The following is a 17,996-nucleotide window of genomic DNA, read 5'->3' as shown; positions in this document are numbered from 1 at the left end:
TCGTTTAACAGCGGTCTTACCTGGGGTCCTGAATATGGGGCCCTGTCGGTCTGGGGGACAGATCCTGGGGCACAAGAAGTCCCAGTGCTGGGAGACCACTGGCTGTCACTGCTGCTGTGACGATTCTTGGCCTTCAGGTAACTTTTAGTTTGTTTGCGAACCAAGCTTTTACGTGCATGATCCGAATCCTGTAGTGAGAGGTGTGTGTTCAAAGTAACTCTTTGGGCTCCCAGCTAACATGGCTGTGTCCCAAGTCTGTTCCCTGCCCCACCCCGGTGTCTGCATCTTGATCTGTACACCCCCCTCACCGGATGGGGAAGCTCAAACCCTTCACGAAACACCCCCGCCCCCTGCCACCTGCCACGGAGGCCCCTCCTCGGTGACCCCCATCGCAGCCCCGGTGCCACAATCCCAGCGGTGCTCCAGGCCCCAGCCAGCCGGGCGCCGCGTGGACACGCGGTCCATACTTGAACCAGCCCCGCTCACCGCCAGGGCGCTGCGTGGCATCCCCACGACACCGGGAAAGGGGGGCACGTCACCTCATTGCTCTCCAGGGAGGCCTCGCTGCTGAGTCCCGGGGCCCTGGCCAGGCCCTCACTGCTGCTGCTGCTCCTTGCGGCCCCAAGATTGGCACAGAAGGTATGTTCTTCTGACAATGGCGAGGACGGGAACGCCTGACCACAGGCCTCGCCCGTGGCGACGCCCCAGAGCCCCACACCCAAGCGCCTTCATTCACAGTACCCCAGCCCCTTAGCAGGTCCCCGTTTCCTTCCGCTTGCTGCCTGCTGCCCGGCCAAGCCTGCCCCCCGACCCCCAGCCCACCGCACGGCAGGTGTGCTCTGCTCGCTGCTAAGTGCAGCATCTAGAAGTGGGCTGGGCACACAGGGCACTCGGCAAACAACGAACGGCGTTTCCCGAGGCTCACGGCCAAGGGCTCAACCCTTGGTCTGGACTGACTCCCCCGAGCCTGTGCCAAGACGCCTCCTCTCCTGCCCCCACACCGCTCTCTGACTCTGCTCCTATGAGCCAGAACCTTCTCTAACCCACCCCCCCCCCCCGTCTTCTGACGGACGGAGCGTCACAGCCGCACGCCCCACTGGGCAGGTGTGGGGGAGCCCGCGTACCCCGGCTGCTGCTGCTGCTGCTCTCCACATCCCGGTCGTTGATGGGGGAGGTGACGTCCCTGTAGCAAAGGCCCCTCTCTCCCAGCGGGCTCTCATCACTGCTGTTGAAGGTGACGTAGCCCCGTGGAAGCACCTGCTCTGTGGACACAAGGGGGCACGTACATCCACACGCACAAGCGGCAGACAAGCTCTCCCCACACGCGGCCACCTCCTTCAGAGGAATGGCCCTGAGGGGAGCCCCCGGAAGAGGCGGGCAAGTCCTACCCAACTGGCAGGCTCCACCCGCCACCGTCATGGGGGCGCGTCCATGCAGCCTGCAAGTGAGGACAGGGCCTGAGGGCTTAGCCAGTGTCCAAGAACGGGTGACAGTGGAGCCAGGCCCAGCAGTGACCACAGCTGGTGCCCACTCCGTCACGCCACACTGTTGCTTTTCCAGTTCCATCAAGCTGCATTTACAGGTTCCTGAGCCAAAAAAACTATACCGCGAGGGCCTCCTGTAGCTGGAAATGTCTCTCGCACACACGCCTTCCCGCCCTCTGCCCCTGCCTGCACAGGATGCTCCTGCTCAGGCCAGCCCCCCAGCTGGAGACCCGGCCGAGCAGGAAGCTGAGAGCCCCTGGGCTGGAGGGAGGGGGCAGACGCGGCCCCAGGGCTGCCAGGAGCTGGGCTGCCGCTGGCTGAGCAGACAGGAGCTCATTTCCCCGACCCGGCAAGGAGAAGCCAAGAGCAGGGCGGAGCTCAGCGGGGTGAAAAGCCGAGACGGGGTGAAAAGCCAAGACCGCGTCTCTCAGGCTGAGCTCAGGGCAGAAAGGCTCCTCGAGGGGTCGAGCGCTATCCATCCCATAGCGCTGACCCCACGCTGGGGTCCACCCCGGCTAAGGGAGGGCCCTGGGTCCCATCAGGTGTGAGAAACAAGGCCGGGGACGGCTGGAGGAAAACAAAGACCCAAAGAAGTGCCCTACGGACGTGATCTGAATCTCCCCGGGCACGGCCCCCAGGCGCAGGGCACCCACGCTCCCCTGCGAGGGTGCTTTGGGCTCCTGAACTGCTTCTCGGTGTGCTCTCCCGCATCTTCTGTGCTTTTAGGTTTCATGCCTGTTTTACAGCCTGATTTCCGCACAAAGTTCCAGTTTTCCTGAGGGGATGAGGGTCAGGGCAGCTCTGCTTCTAGCCTCCAGCCCCTGGGGGTCTAGTGGCTGAGACTCCCGTTTTCACCCAGGCTGCCCAGGCTCATCTCCTGGGGCGGGAACTAAGGTCTCACTTCAAGTCATTCACGCTCACTGTCTCCCGAGATCAGGCTAAACATTAACAGCAGCAACAGCAAACACATAACCCGTGACTATACCTGCTTGCGAGAAAACAAGAGGAGGCAGAAGGCAAACCTGAGTGTGTGCTTCTAATTCTGCCCCTGCCCCAGAGACAGGACGCATATTCGCAGGAAAGAGCTGAGCTAATGGGGCTACAGGTAACTGATGAATTCTTCTTTACCTCTCTGTAGTTAGAAATTCATCATTCAAAATAGGTTTTTTTTAACTGCTGGCAAAGACCATATGTGCACCTAAAGAAAATTTAAATATCAGAAGGTACAAGAGGAAGAACAAAACCTGAAATGCCACAACCAAGAGACAGCTCCCACCGTTAGTCTGGTGAACGGTCGCCCAGCCGTCTCCAAGGAGCATGAAAAGAACTGGGTACAGACAGCGCTGGTAACCTGAAAAAATCCTTCTGTTTTTTTCTGCTTTTTAGGGTCACACTCATGGCATATGGAAGTTCCCAGGCTAGGGGTCTAATTGGAGCTGTAGCCACCAGTCTACGCCACAGACACAGCAACACAGGATCTGAGTCACATCTGTGACCTACACCACAGCTCACGGCCATGTTGGATCCTTAGCCCACTGAGTGAGGCCAGGGATCGAACCCGCATCCTCATGGATACTAGTTGGGTTCGTTCCCACTGCACCACAAGAGCAACTCTCAAGAATTCCATTTTTAAAGCCTCTGTTGTTTGGCTACACAGATTAATTCCACTTCCGGGGTAACGCCCAACTGTTCTACTCCCCAACCACATCTCAGGACACGTGGCCTGGGCTTCTCCAAAGGGACAGGCCCTGTGTCACATCCCAGGGCCTGTGATCCCAGCCACCAGACAAGACGTGGGTGCCCTCACCCAGGACGCCCAGAAAGGGGGGCCTGGAGCTCCCGGTCAGCCCCAGGACCCCTTCCAAGGTCGAAGAAGGGAATCGAGCCGTCTCACGGTCCTGACTGGGAGTGGGGTCCTCCCGCCCAGCCGCAGAGGGCTGCTCACTGGACCGGCAGCTGGGCCACTGAGGACTCAGAAACTCACACATAGGCCCAATCACTTGATCTGAACAGCAGGCGAGCATCGAGCCCAACTCACCGCAACAGCCTCGGCGCCTGGTCCCCGAGAGCAAGGCAAGCAACACTCGGGAGCTGTGGTCTCAGAACTCAGGCGGCCTGTAAACTCGGGGTTCAGGGCTCAGGCCCATGGGTACGTGTGTACCACCTGACAGCGCTCAGATCCACACGTGCAGAAAAGAGGACAGGGGCGGGGGACGCAGCAGAGATGGGGGGAGGACCCGACGGCCACATCTCCCTGCCGGGCTGACCCACCCACCTGGTAAGGGGGGTCTGAGCTCAGCCACTTTTCTGCTGCAGGGGAGAAAGCTCTCTCTGTAAGTGTAACCAGTGGACAGGAAGACCAGAGGAGGAAGCAGAACCCAAGAGCTAGCCAACGACTGATGCGTCTCCACCCCTGCACTCAGTTCTGAGCCCTGGAGCTGCTGCCCCCATGCGCTGGCCCACCTGTCAGGAGCCTGGGGGTCGCCCGTTCTCTAGGAGCATCCTAGCCCAAGTGTCAGAGCCTCGGGCAACAGAGGGTACTCACCATAGCGAGGCTGCCGCGTCCTGCCTCCGAGCCCAATGGCCGTGATCCTGGCCAAGGCTCGCGGCCCATCATGGATGCTGAGGCCCTTCTTCCGACAGGGCCTCTGCCTCTGAGGAACCGGGCAGGACTCATCCGAAGAGCTTAGATCTTCATATTTTTCTGAATCATATACCAAAACGAAGACACTTTGTTCAGTGATGGGCTAATTTACTAACCCTCATAACCAACTGGACGAAATCATAACTGGTTTTCTTAAATGAAAAAAGTTTTCTCAGGATGTCACTGTCCAGATGGGCCACAGCAGCACCTGGGGGGCAGCAAGAATGCGAAGCCTGAGGGGATCTTTTTTTTTTTTTTTTTTTGGTCTTTTTAGCTATTTCTTGGGCCGCTCCCATGGCATATGGTGGTTCCCAGGCTAGGGGTCCAATCGGAGCTGTAGCCACTGGCCTACACCAGAGCCACAGCAACGCAGGATTCGAGCCGCGTCTGCAACCTACACCACAGCTCACGGCAACGCCGGATCGTTAACCCACTGAGCAAGGCCAGGGACCAAACCCGCGACCTCATGGTTCCTAGTCGGATTCGTTAACCATTGCGCCACGATGGGAACTCCTGAGGGGATCTATCTTGTCCCTCTCCCTGAGTTTCCAGCATGTTTTTACAATAAGCATGTACAAGGTTTAAGGTCAGAAATAAATTCTAACTTGAAGTGGCAACTAAGATCCATCCATCATAAACATAAAGCAACATTAGCCACAACTCCTTAAGCAAGTCCGTTTTTTGGGTTTTTTTTTTTTTTTTTTTTTTTTTTGGCCAAACTTGTGGCATGTGGAAGCTCTTGGGCCTGGGATCAACCCGCACCATAGCAGTGACCACGCTGGGTCCTTAACCTGCCGCACCACCAGGGAACTCTGAGCGATTTTATATTCTCAACATGAACAACTTTGTGGGAAATGAGTGCCACCTGACGGCTGTGTTCAGTTTACGAAATATTTCAAACCGTCACACTTAAGAGCTCACAGTGCCCACAGCTGTTAGCGTTTTATAGCTTTTCGTCATTCCCTGAATTTCACTACACCCTCTACCGAGGTCCTGGAAAGGGAGCGGGCTCACAGCAGTGTGAACCGAAAGCTCAACCCAGTCACTGCCCGGACAGCGCGTCACGGGCCCAGTCACCCAGCCCCCGCGGCGGCCACACCCCCACCCGCCAGCGGCCAGGCAGAGGCAGGGTCCATCCGAGCCCAGGCTGAAGGACTCATCCCATGTCAATGCACAAGGAGGCGGAGCCAAGGAAAAGGCAATCCCCGAGTCTGAACCTCCTGACACGACCCCTGGGGGGTCAGAAGAGACAGGACCCCACAGACACCACAGCCCAGCACCGCCTGGAGACCCCGAAGATGCCAGCGCCCCTGGACTCCCGGGAGGAGGGGACACCCGGGCCAGCAGGGGTTTCTCGAAGCTCACTCCACTCTCTGCACAGAGACTAGAGGGTCTAGGAGAAAACCACACAGAAGAGGGGCGAGGACAAAGTCCAGGCCCAGACGGTGTCACAGGAAAATGCTTCAGAGACAACGTGGGACCAAGGCTATGTGAACTGTCCTAGAGCAGAGTAGGGAAGGGACCTTTCCAGTCCCTTTTATGAAGCAAGTATAACAGGGACACCTACACCTGGTACAGACAGAAGACAACGACAGCCCCATCTCCCTTAGGAATGAACAGCCACACAAAAATAACAACATCTTAGCAGACAGAATCCAAAACCACATAAGAGACGAGCACACCAGGAAAGTTGGTTCACTATTAGGAAATTCACTAATACAACACGCTGTATGAATGGATTTACCAAGAAAACCACCATCTCTTCAATAGGTGTTGAAAGAGCCTTTCATAAAATTCAACATTTATCCTATAAAAACTCTAAAGGGAGTTCCCGTCGTGGCTCGGGGGAAACGAATCGTAGGAGTATCCATGAGGATGAGGGTTCGATCCCTGGCCTTGCTCAGTGGGTTGGGAATCTGGTGTTGCTATGAGCTGTGGTGTAGGTTGCAGAAGCAGCTCGGATCCTGCATTGCTGTGGCTGTGGTGTAGGCCAGCAGCTGCAGCTCAGATTCGACCCCTAGCCTGGGAACCACCTTGGGCCACAGGTGTGGCCCTAGAAAGAAAAGGAAAAAACACTTTCAATAATATAGGAATTGGAGTTCCTACTGTGGCACAATGGGTCTGGCAGTGTCTCTGGAGCACTGGGACGCAGGTTAGATACCTGGCTGGGCCCAGAGAGTTAGGGATCCAGTTGTACTGTGGCTCAGATCTGATCCCTGGCCTGGAAACTCCACATGCTGGGGGGCAGCTGAAAAAGAAAGAAAGAAAAATATACATGTATGTATGTGTGAGTGTACAGGAAATTATTATTGCAGAAATTATAACAATGTACATCAAATACACTTCAATAAAATTTAAAACAAAAAAGAACATGGGACATGTTGAGGTCCTGTTGTGGCTCAACAGGTTAAGAACCCAATGCAGTCTCCATAAGGATGCGGGTTCAATCTCTGGCCTTGCTCAGTGGGTTAAGGATCCAGCACTCTGCAAGCTACAGCGTAGCTCACAGATGCAGCTCGGATCCAGCGTTGCCGTGGCTGTGGTGCAGGCCTCGGCTGCAACTTGGATTCAGTCCCAACCTGCAGATTTCCATTGCTGCAGGTGTGGCTGTAAAAGGAAACTGTGTGTGTGTGTGTGTGTGTGTGTGTGTACACACCTACATGGAATGACAAACACTTCCTCAACAGGACAGCCCATGTGCAAACCCTACTCCGCGTGCGGCATCTCTGCAGGGATCAGGGCCACAGGGAATGCCCGCTACCTCCAGCTCCTTCAGCAGCTACCAGAGGGATCCGTGACCACGACAAGAGAAGAGAAAACGGAGGTATGAAAACCCGGGAACAAATAAACCCGCGTCCATGTGCGGGTTCCATGGTGTACAGCTGGAAACCCTAGAGAATCAATAAGAAAACCAACCCAGATGAGGAAAGAGTTCAGCAAGGCGGCAGAACACAAAACCGGCACCACCACCAGCCGCCGTCCTCGGCACAGACGGGTGGTTGGGAGGCAATGACAGCAGCACCAGGGGTGACGCGTTAACAGCAGCAACGGGGCAAGTCAGACACTTGGGGACAAGCTTCAGTTACACACAAAATGCCTGTGAGGAAAACCTTAAAACCTCCTGTAAGACACAAAAGGACACCAGAACAAAACGACGCCCCTTGTTCTTAAGGGACAATCGACCAACAGAGAGGCAGTTAACAGTTCCCGTTGCGGCTCAGTGGTAGCAAACCCAACGGGCATCCATGAGGGTGTGGGTTCGATCCCTGGCCTCACTCAGTGGGTTGGGGATCCATCACTGCTGTGAGCTGTGGTGTGGGTCACAGACGCGGCTGGGATCCCACGTGACTGTGGTATAGGCTGGCAGCAGCAGCTCCAATTCAACCCCTAGCCTGGAAACTTCCACATGCTGTGTATGCAGCCCTAAAAAAAAGAGAGAGAGAGAATGTAGCGTTGTCACTGCAGTGGCTCAGGTCACTGCTGTGGTGTGGATTCGATCCCTGGCCCAGGAACTTGCGAGTGCCATGGGCACAGTCAGTAACAAAAACAACTCCGCCCACACCAGGCCATGTTAAAGGAGCCAGACAAGCTGAGGCTCAAGATCACACAGAAAAATAAGCACATGCCAGGAAACGCTGGACAAGGAAAGCTATGGGGGGTGCCCATCGGACAGTAACACATGTCGGAGGAAGCCGATCACTCACAGGGGGTCGGGGGGCGTGTAGAGCCCAGTGGAACTGATCAGGAAGCCCAGAAACAGCCCCGAACACAACAACAAACGCAGAATACATGGTAAAGACGGCCTCTCAGATCACAGGTCAAAATGGACTCGACATAAATGATGCTGGACAACGCGGTGGCCTTGGGAAAAAACCATACCTCACACCACCCGGGAAAATGCCGTGCAAATGCATCGGAGAAGGGAAACCACGCATGTACTAGAGGAAACCACGGGCACATTCTTGTGCAACCAGGGCATCACAAAGATTTGCCCACTAAAAACCCAGAGACAATGCAAGACTGATGACTCTGACAACATAAAAGTAACACATACGCACGGCCGCCGATACCAGAGCAAAGTCAAGAAACAAAACTCAGGGTGGTCCCGTGAGCGTGGTCGCCCCCCTCAGCCTGGGGCTGGCAGGGGGTTGGGGGGGGTCCCCACAAGACCCCAGGAGCCAAGGGGGTAGGGAGGATGCCAGCACAGGCCTGGCCCAGGCACCTGGGCTCCGGTAGAGGCTCTTGGGCAGAGAAGCCGAGTGAGCGTCCAGCAGCCCCACGATCTTCATGTGTCCATACTGCTTGGCTAGCATCCGGGCCGTGGCCCCACTGTGGTCTCTCGTGTCCACTTTGACTCCCTGTGAAAGTTCGTGAAAGAAGAAGAGTTAGGACTTCGCCTGCAAAGCACCCTCACCCAGACTGAAATCTCAGCAGATGCTGCAGAAATACAAAACCCCAAAGAGAATACTATGAACAATGACAGGCCAACAAATCTGACAGCTTAGAAGAAGTGGACAACTTTCTTTCTTTCTGCTTTTTAGGGCTGCCCTGCGTCCTCATGGATCCTAGTGAGATTCATTACCACGGAGCCACAATAGGAATTCCCCACTCTCACCACTGTTACTCAACACAGTATTGGAAGTCTAGCCACAGCAATCACACGAACAAAAGAAACAAAAGGTAGGTATCCAAGTTGAGAGAGAAGAGGTAAAACTGCCATTCTATGCAGATGACATGACACGATACAGAGAAAACCCTAAGGACTCCACACAGTAACTACTCAAACTGATCAAAGAATTCAGCAAAGTAGCAGGACACAAGATTAGTATACAGAAATGCAACCAATTTCTGAACGTTAACAATGAAACAGTAGACAAGGGATACAAAAATAAGATACCTTTTAAATTCTCACCCCAGGAGTTCCTATCGTGGCTCAGTATTAATGAATGTGACTAGTATCCATAAGGACACAGGTTCAATCCCTGGCCTCGCTCAGCGGATTAAGGATCTGGCATTGCTGTGAAGTGCAGTGTAGGTCACAGACTTGGCTCAGATCTGGCGTTGCTGTGGCAGCGGTGCAGGCTGACACTATAGCTCTGATGTGACCCCTGGCTTGGGAATTTCCATATGCCATGGGTAATGCCCTACAAAGACCAAAACAAAACACAACAAAACCTCACCCCAAAAATTAAATACCTAGGAAGAAATCTGACCGAGGAGGTGAAAGACTTATATGCTGAGAACAATAAAACATTAATCAAGGAAATTAAAGAGGATTCAAAGAAATGGAAAGAGGAGTTCCCATCGTGGCGCAGTGGTTAACGAATCCAACTAGGAACCATGAGGTTGCAGGTTCAATCCCTGGCCTTGCTCAGTGGGTTAAGGATCTGGCGTTGTCGTGAGCTGTGGTGTAGGTCGCAGATGCGGCTCGGATCCCGCATTGCTGTGGCTCTGGAGCAGGCCAGCAGCTACAGCTCTGATTCAACCCCCAGCCTGGGGACATCAGTATGCTGTGGGAGTGGCCCTAGAAAAGGCAAAAAGACAAAAAAAAAAAAAAAAAAGAAAGAAAGAAAAGAAATGGAAAGATATTCCATGCTCCTGGACTGGAAGAATTAATACTGTTAAGACGGACATACTACCCAAAGCAATCTACAGATTCAATGCGATCCCTATCAAATGACCCATGACATTTTTCACAGAACTAAAAGAAACAATTCAAAATTTTATATGGAGTTCCTGTTGTGGCACAGTGGTTAATGAATCCGACTAGGAACTATGAGGTTGCGGGTTCGATCCCCGGCTTTGCTCAGTGGGTTAATGATCCGGCGTTGCCGTGAGCTGTAGGTCACAGACGCAGCTCGGATCCTGCGTTGCTGTGGCTCTGGCGTCGGAGGCTGGCAGCTACAGCTCCAATTCGACCCCTAGCCTGGGAACCTCCATGTGCCGCTGGAGCGGCCCAAGAAACGGCAAAAAGTCGGGGAAAAAAAAAAAAAAGTTCAAAATTTTATATGGAACCGTAAAAGATCCAGAATTGCCAAAGCAATCCTGAGGAACAAAAACCAAGCAGGAGGCATAACTCTCCCAGACTTCAGGCAATATCACAAAGCTACCGTCATCAAGACAGTGCAGTACTGGTACCAAAAACAGAATACGGACCAATGGCACAGAACAGAGATCCCGGAAATAGACCCAGACACCTATGGTCAGTTAATCTTTGACAAAGAAGGTAAGAATATGAAACGGGAAAAAGACAGTCTCTTCAGCAAGTGGTGCAGGAAAATTGGACAGCTGCATGTAAATCAATGAAACTAGAACACACCCTCACACCATGCACAAAAATAAACTCAAAATGGCTGAAAAACTTAAACGTAAGACACGACACCATAAAACTCCTAGAAAAGAACACAGGCAAAACATTTTCTGACATCAGCTGTACAAATGTTTGCTTAGGTCAGGCTCCTAAAGCAACAGAAATAAAAACAAAAATAAAAATAAACCAATGGCACCTAATCAAACTTAAAGCTTTTTGCACAGCAGAGGAAACTATAAAAAAAAAAAACCAAACAAACAAAAAAAAACCCAACACAACCAAAAAGACATCCTATAGAATGGGAGAAAATAGTTTCATGCAACTGACAAGGGCTTATTGTCCAAAATACACAAACAAAATATACAACAACTCATACAACTGAACAACAACAAAACAAACAACCCAACTGAAAAATGGGCAGAAGACCTAAACAGACATCTCTCCAAAGACATACGGACGCCAACAGGCACATGAAAAAATGCTCAACATCAGTAATTACTAGAGAAATGCAAATCAAAACTACAATGAGGTACCACCTCACACAGGTCAGAATGGCCATCATCAATAAGTCTACAAATAACTAATGCTGGAGAGGGTGTAGAGAAAAGGGAACCCTCCTGCACTGTTGGTGGGAATGCAAATTGGCACAGCCACTATGGAGAACAGTATGGAGGTTCCTCAGAAAACTACATATAGAACCACCATATGATCCAGCAATCCCAATCCTGGGCATATATCCAGACGAAACTTGCATTCAAAAAGATATATGCACCCCTATGTTCATTGCAGCACTACTCACAATAGCCAAGACATGAAAACAGCCTAAATGCCCATTAACAGATGAATACTACTCAGCCATAAAAAGAAAAACAAAATAATGACATCTGCAGCAACATGGATGCAACCAGAGACTCACACTAAGCACAGTCACTCAGAAAGAGAAAGACAAATATCATATGATATCACTCATATCTGGAATCTAATACATGGCTCAAATGGCACTAGCTACACAACGGAAACAAACTCATGGACATGGAGAACAGACGTGTAGTTGCCAAGAAGGATGGAGAGGGAGAGGGCTGGACTGGGATTTTGGGGTTAGTAGATGCAAACCGTTACATCTGGAGTGGATAAGCCATGAGGTCCTGCTGTACAGCACAGGGAACTGTATCCAGTCACCTGTGACGAGGATGGTGGAGGACAACGTGAGAGAAAGAACGTATGTGTTGTATGACGGGGTCATGTTGCTGTACAGCAGAAACTGACAGAACACTAAATCGACTATAATATTTTTTTTTTTTTTTTTTGTCTTTTTGTCATTTCTTGGGCCGTTCCTGTGGCATTTGGAGGTTCCCAGGCTAGGGGTCTAATTGGAGCTACAGCTGCTGACCTACACCACAGCCATGCCAGATCCAAGCCACGTCTGCGACCTACACCACAGCTCATGGCAACGCCGGGTCCTTAATCCACTGGGCGGGGGTCCTTAATCCACTGAGCGAGGCCAGGGATCGAACCTGCAACCTCACGGTTCCTAGTTGGATTCGTTTCCTCTGCACCACGATGGGAACTCCTACTTACTTTTTTTTTAATGGCCACACCCAAGGCTTATGGAAGTTCCCGGACCAGGAGCTGAACCTGAGTCACAGCTTCCACCTACATTACAGGCGTGGAAACAGCAGATCCTTTAACCCTCTGCGCCAGGCCGAGGACAGAACCAGCGCCTCTACAGCAACCCAAGCTGCTGCAGTCAGATTCTTTTTTTTTTTTCCCCCTTTTATGGCTGTACCTGCAGTATATGGAAGTTTCCAGGCTAGGGGTAGAGATGGAGCTGCAGCTGAGGCCTATGTCACAGCCACAGCAACACCAGACCCTTAACCTACTCAGCCAGGCCAGGGATTGAACCTGCATCCTCATGGATACTAGCTGGGTTTGTAACTCACTGAGCCACAAAGGGAACTCCCAAGCAGTCAGATTCTTAACCCAGGGCACCACAGCCTGAAGGAACTCCAAGTGCCACTGACTTCTTAGTGATATTTTCCCACACTTCTCAAATCACAGTATTTCCAGAATTATCCCAGGAATAGGCGTTTACGGTTCCTCGCCATTGTTCCCCTAATGCCTAAGCACGGCTCAGCACTTGGCACCAACAGATGCTCAATGAAAAGGTGTTGAATAAAGTATAAAGAGCACTTATTTGTGTGTAGCAGAAAACTCTCTTGTAGTTTACACCCCAGGGAGATGACTGTTCACTTACTGTGACTAAACTATAAGCTAACAAGCGGGGTCACATACATGATTGAGAAAATACTGCACGATTATCTCATGGCCTGCAGCAGCTGCTTCCATCAGAGGAGTAAATCCATACACGGGCTCCCTGCAGGATGGAGACACGGCAGATGATCAGCGGAGATAAGCTGTGCAGGCAGAAGTGTCCCTGCTGCAGACAAACCGCCTGTCCTGGGGCCAGAGGACTCCCTCGGCCTTACGGGGAGGGACGAGCCCCGAGAGCACGTCGGCCCGTCCGCTCTCCTGGTTTCTACCCCAGCGCTCACCTCTCGGGTTCTAAAGACAAACCATCCCCCGTCTTTGCTCCTGCTTAACCATTTCCACCTGCTGTCTCCGACTCCACTTAACCCCAGCAAGGAGCAGCGGCGGCCTTTCACACTCACAGACAGCGACTCCCTCCCAGCCGCCTATCCAGACAGCCTGCCTCACGGGCTCAGCATCCTCCAGGAACCCTGCCCAAAGCTCCAGGCCTAACCATCTACCTTGCCCTTGCCATCTACCCTGCCCTTGCCACACCTGGAATCTGGTGTGCTTATTTTTCATGCTTGTTTATGGTTAAACCAGTGCTCTCTGCAGATGCCTCCCAGGCCTCACTGGTTTCACCTGGTCTAGAAGACAGGAAGCAAGCAAACTAGTGGTTTTCATCCATTCTCAGGAACACAGTTCTCACATTTCAGCACTGCTGAAGTCCGAATGTCAATAAATGAGGTGCATTTTTCTTTCTTAGCAGCATGTAAATCACTGACGCCAACCGGGGCGAGCAGTGTCTAACAGCTCTAAGCCGCAGGCATTGCTACCCTGTTTTCAGACAGAGAATCAGGAGCAGGCAGCTTAAAGGACTGCACCCGACAGATGCACGGAAAAGCCAGGGCCATCCCTGTGCCTCGGTGCCTGGGCGGGACAGTTCCCTGTGCCCCTTCGTCTTGAGCCTGTCAACCCAGGCGGGGGCTCCCTGCCCTCTGGCCTTGAGCTGCCTCGCCAGCTGCCCTACTGAGTCAGACGTGACCAACCCCACCCACGGCTACTTAAGACTGCTGATCACCTCACGTTGGCGTTGGCTCCGCTATCCAGAAGGAACTTGACCATCTGCTGGTGGCCAGCACTGGTGCAGTGGAAGAGGGCAGTCCAGCCTTGAATGTCCTTCATCTCTAACTCAGCACCTTGCTTCAAGAGAACACAGAACGCTCATCAGGGCGGCCACTCCTCTGCATGGGGCCACCTCGCTGTAAGGACCCAAACGCTCCCGGCTCTGCAGAGCGGCCCGCCCACCTGGAGAAGAAAATAGGCAATGCTCTCGTTGCCGCAGCTGGAAGCCAGCATCAGCGGGGTCTGCCCTTCCGGGGTCGGCACGTTCACACTCACGCCCGCCTCGAGCAGCAGGTGCACAATGGTGTCATGTCCGATGTAGGAGGCGTACATCAGCGGGGTCCAGCCACCACCATTCTTCTTATTCAAATCTAACTCTCTCCTAGACAAACAAGAGCCATCCCCCACCTGGGGCCGAGCAAAGCTGGTGGCGAGGCCAGGCCAAGAGAGCGGGTGGGAAATGCTGACAAGAAGCAAAGCTGTCTGCCGCCCTGGACGTCATGGAGAAGGATGGCTATGCTCGCCGTCCACCTGCCTCTGCCATGCTCCCGGGGGGGTCACCCCCTCCCTCTGCGGCAAGGGCGAGAGGGGAGAGGAGGCCAACAGGATTGAAGTGAACCTCCTGGGGAAGGCGGGTCATACGGCACTGCTCTCCATCTTTACTTCTGTTTTGTTTGAGCATTTTTGCAATCACTGAAAACCTTAAAACTACTCTGGTTAAAGTAAGCCTAAAATGAAAAGTCTCGAAGCCGATGAAATAAAATTTAAGCTGTCTTTTTCTTCCTCGGACTCCGAACGGCCTTCCTCACTGGCGCCCAGCATAAACCCTCACTGAGAGGAGCGAAGGCCACGCCAGCCACGTGCTACATGGCTAGAGCGGTGGGCAAGGCCCCGCGAGCCCCTGATGGCCTGGACCTGGTCGGGAGCTCCCAACTCCACAGGGGAGGAAGGCTGCTCGAGCTGTCTTACCGCTGCACGCATTCCTTCACCACTTCATACTGGCCGACGGAAGCGGCTGTGTGGAGGTCCAGGGGGACGGCCAGCTCCTCCCGGCTGACCTGCGCGCCCAGCCCGTGCCACATGGACAGGCTGCGGTTCAGGAGCTCCGGTTCGCTGGCTTCATCGCTGAGCTCCGACATCGCCGCAGCGGAGGTAGGGCTGGTGAGGCCTTTCCTTCCTGGCTGTTTTGGGAAGTGAGAGGGGATGGTCACACCCCTGCCCACCTTCACTGCCCTGGCCGACTGCTGCCCAATGCCCTGACTCCTGGGGCTGACCAGACAACTTCATTAACGAGCGCACGGTGTGGGCAGCTCCATCGTGCTCACACTGGTGAGCTTGCTGCTGGACAGGAAAAGAGGAGCACTATCCTGAGTCATCAGCTGTGGTGTGTATTTTCCTTCATGATGCCCTAGGCCCCACATTCTAGAAAGGGAATCCCCCAGGAACTCAAGGAGCCCAATCGCCTCTCAGATGGGCACCAGAGATAGGGTAATTGGGTCAGTGGACCAAATCAGCTCTCAGGGTCAGTGGGAGAGACCCTGGACTTGGAATTTGATCAAAAATGATCTCAGGAGTTCCCGTCGTGGGGCAGTGGTTAACGAATCCAACTAGGAACCATGAGGTTGCGGGTTCGGTCCCTGCCCTTGCTCAGTGGGTTAACGATCCGGTGTTGCCGTGAGCCGTGGTGTAGATTGCAGACGCGGCTCGGATCCCGAGTTGCTGTGGCTCTGGCGTAGGCTGGCAGCTACAGCTCCGATTCGACCCCTAGCCTGGGAACCTCCATATGCTGCGGGAGTGGCCCAAGAAATGGCAAAAAGACCAAAAAAAAAGAAAAAAAAAAAAAAAATCTCTGCCACTTAGCTCCAACTCCCAGTTTCTGTCTAAAGGGGACATACTATCTCAAAGGACTGCAGTTAAAAACACGTGGAGGAGTTCCCGTCGTGGCGCAGTGGTTAACGAATCCGACTAGGAACCATGAGGTTGCGGGTTCGGTCCCTGCCCTTGCTCAGTGGGTTAACGATCCGGCGTTGCTGCGAGCTGCGGTGTAGGTTGCAGACGCTGCTCGGATCCTGCGTTGCTGTGCCTCTGGCGTAGGCCGGTGGCTACAGCTCCGATTCAACCCCTAGCCTGGGAACCTCCATATGCCGCGGGAGCGGCCCAAGAAATAGCAACAACAACAACAAAAGACAAAAAGACAAAAGACAAAAAAAAAAAAAAAAAAAAAAACACGTGGATGGGGAATTCCCGTCGTGGCTCAGCAGTTAACGAACCCGACTAGTATTCATGAGGATGCAGGTTCAATCCCCGGCCTGGCTGAGTGGGTTCAGGATCCGGCATTGCCATGAGCTATGGTGTAGGTCACAGACCAGGCTCAGATCTGGTGTTGCTGTGGTGTAGGCTGGCGGCTTCAGCTCTGATTTGACCCCAAGCCTAGGAACTTCCATATGCTTCGGGTGCAGCCCTAAAAAAAGACAAAAAAAAAAACCAACAACAACAACAAAAACCCACATGGAACAATGGATAAACAAACAGGGGCACATCCATACAAGGGAATGCCACTCCACCACAAGCAGCAGCAGTGAACAGTTTTGATGTAAACAACACATGAACGAATTTCAAACACATTAGGCTAAGTGGATGCCAGATTCAAAACACTGCTTCCTGTAATGATCCCATTTACAGGACTTTCGAAAAGATAAAACTAAAAGGTTGGAGGACTGATCAGTGGTAATCAGGGTTAGGGGTCAGGGTGGCACATAGGGAGAGCAAGAGGGAACCTGGGGGTGGTAGACTTCTCCTACATCCTGACTGGTGAACTCATGACTACACGTTTATCAAAACTCACAGACCTCAACACCAAAATGAGTGAATTTACGGTGCATAAATTTTTAAAACAAATTTTGAAAAAAAAAAAAAAAAAGCCCCAGGACAGAAACCAGGATGGGACTGGTGTATAGGAAAGGCCAACTGACTAGGAATCCACCAGCATTCCCTTGAAACTGGGAGAGATGACGGGGACGGGCTAGACTAGTAAATGTGTGGGGTGACACCTTCCCCGAGATGGGACACCAGGATGAAGACTTCGAGGAATCCTAACTCATCAAACCCACGTCATCAGCTTCCTAGTAGAACTCTTATCCCCGGAGAGACATCTGTCTCCTTTTCTCTTCTGGGTGGAGGGAAGAACAAGGACAAAAGTGTGGAAAAGGAAGAGAAGGAAAAAAAAGAAAACCCCTTCCAGTTCAGGGGACCCGAAAGTACAGGTGCACAGGCGCCATGAGCACCTCTGTCACTACTAAAGAATGCTTCCAAGCACGAGGGGACAGCCAAGATGGCCAAATAACAAACAAGCCACCAGCTAGGGGAACAGTCCGGCAGCCCTTGGCCAGAGTATGTGTAATCAAGTTCAGAGCAAAGCCTGCTTCCTGGATCCTCCACACCACACCGGTGGGCGAGAGAGCAACCAGCTCTCTCGCTCTGCAGGTGGGAACCCCCAACCTGAACAGTCCTGGCCACAGAGCCTGGATAAGGATCCAAAGCTGAGCATCAGTTCAGTTCTCCTTTCACTGGATCCCTCAAACCTTCTTTGGGTGTGTCTCTTCTACTCTGCATACGCCTTCCAGGGTGAGACCCAGGTTTTATTGGAGACTCACCTGTCTGACACCTTTCCCATCGCTAAGAGGCAATGAGAACCAGACCCCCACTCAAGGAGCCCGAGGAGGGAGAACTGGGAGGCTAAGAGAGCATAAAGCTACTACTACTTCCTTTCTCACCCTGCCACACGCCAGCTGCTCTACAATGATGGGGTATTGGTTATGAACAAAATTATATTCAAGCATGTACCACGGTATACTTGAAGAAAATCTACACATCGCTTCCAAAACTAATTTGAAGGAAGTAGCACTGTAAATACTACATTTTAATTCTCGTTCTACCTTTGTGTCCTATCCATCCTGCAAAATGCTAAATTATGTTTGTTTGTTTGTTTTTAATTTTACGGCCGCACCTGCGGCATATGGACGTTCCCGGCCCAGTGACTGAATCCCAGACGCAGCTGTGGCAACGCGGGATCCTTCAACGCACTGCGCCACAGCGGGAACTCCAATATCCGTTACTTCTGAAATAAGCAAAAAAAATCAACAACAAAATGACGCTGGTGATAACTGTCACGCTCGCAGGGAGGAGT

At 52.6% G+C, this 17,996-nt stretch overlaps 1 protein-coding gene across 50 annotated transcripts in view; it reads right to left on the bottom strand.

The window, feature by feature from the left end:
- ANKS3 (ankyrin repeat and sterile alpha motif domain containing 3) overlaps positions 1–17,996 on the bottom strand; it is a 39,312-nt gene that overhangs the window by 5,306 nt on the left and 16,010 nt on the right. For 15 of the 50 annotated variants that reach the window (XR_014840896.1, XR_014840895.1, XR_014840898.1 and 12 more), the window contains 10 exons: positions 17,817–17,927; positions 14,780–14,991; positions 13,994–14,192; positions 13,767–13,888; positions 12,731–12,812; positions 8,351–8,486; positions 4,030–4,188; positions 1,125–1,262; positions 540–649; positions 21–188 (listed from right to left, as the gene is read on the bottom strand). Coding sequence is in view for 33 of the 50 variants with exons in the window: in XM_085017695.1 (XP_084873821.1) it covers positions 21–188; positions 540–649; positions 1,125–1,262; positions 4,030–4,188; positions 8,351–8,486; positions 12,731–12,812; positions 13,767–13,888; positions 13,994–14,192; positions 14,780–14,991; positions 17,817–17,825 (1,335 nt within the window). In the remaining 17 variants the exon portion in view is untranslated. Of the gene's footprint in view, positions 1–20; positions 189–539; positions 650–1,124; positions 1,263–4,029; positions 4,189–8,350; positions 8,487–12,730; positions 12,813–13,766; positions 13,889–13,993; positions 14,193–14,779; positions 15,597–16,258; positions 16,731–17,816; positions 17,928–17,996 lie in introns of those variants that run through there. The other 35 variants (XR_014840891.1, XR_014840892.1, XR_014840900.1 and 32 more) reach the window with 11 other exon arrangements.

Source organism: Sus scrofa, chromosome 3 (assembly GCF_054392235.1).
Source record: "Sus scrofa isolate SSC_HxYL_T2T_F1_AM1 chromosome 3, Sscrofa_HxYL_maternal_Yorkshire_Landrace_v2.0, whole genome shotgun sequence".
Taxonomy (NCBI): Eukaryota; Metazoa; Chordata; class Mammalia; order Artiodactyla; family Suidae; genus Sus; species Sus scrofa.
This window is presented reverse-complemented; position numbering and strand designations above follow the sequence as displayed.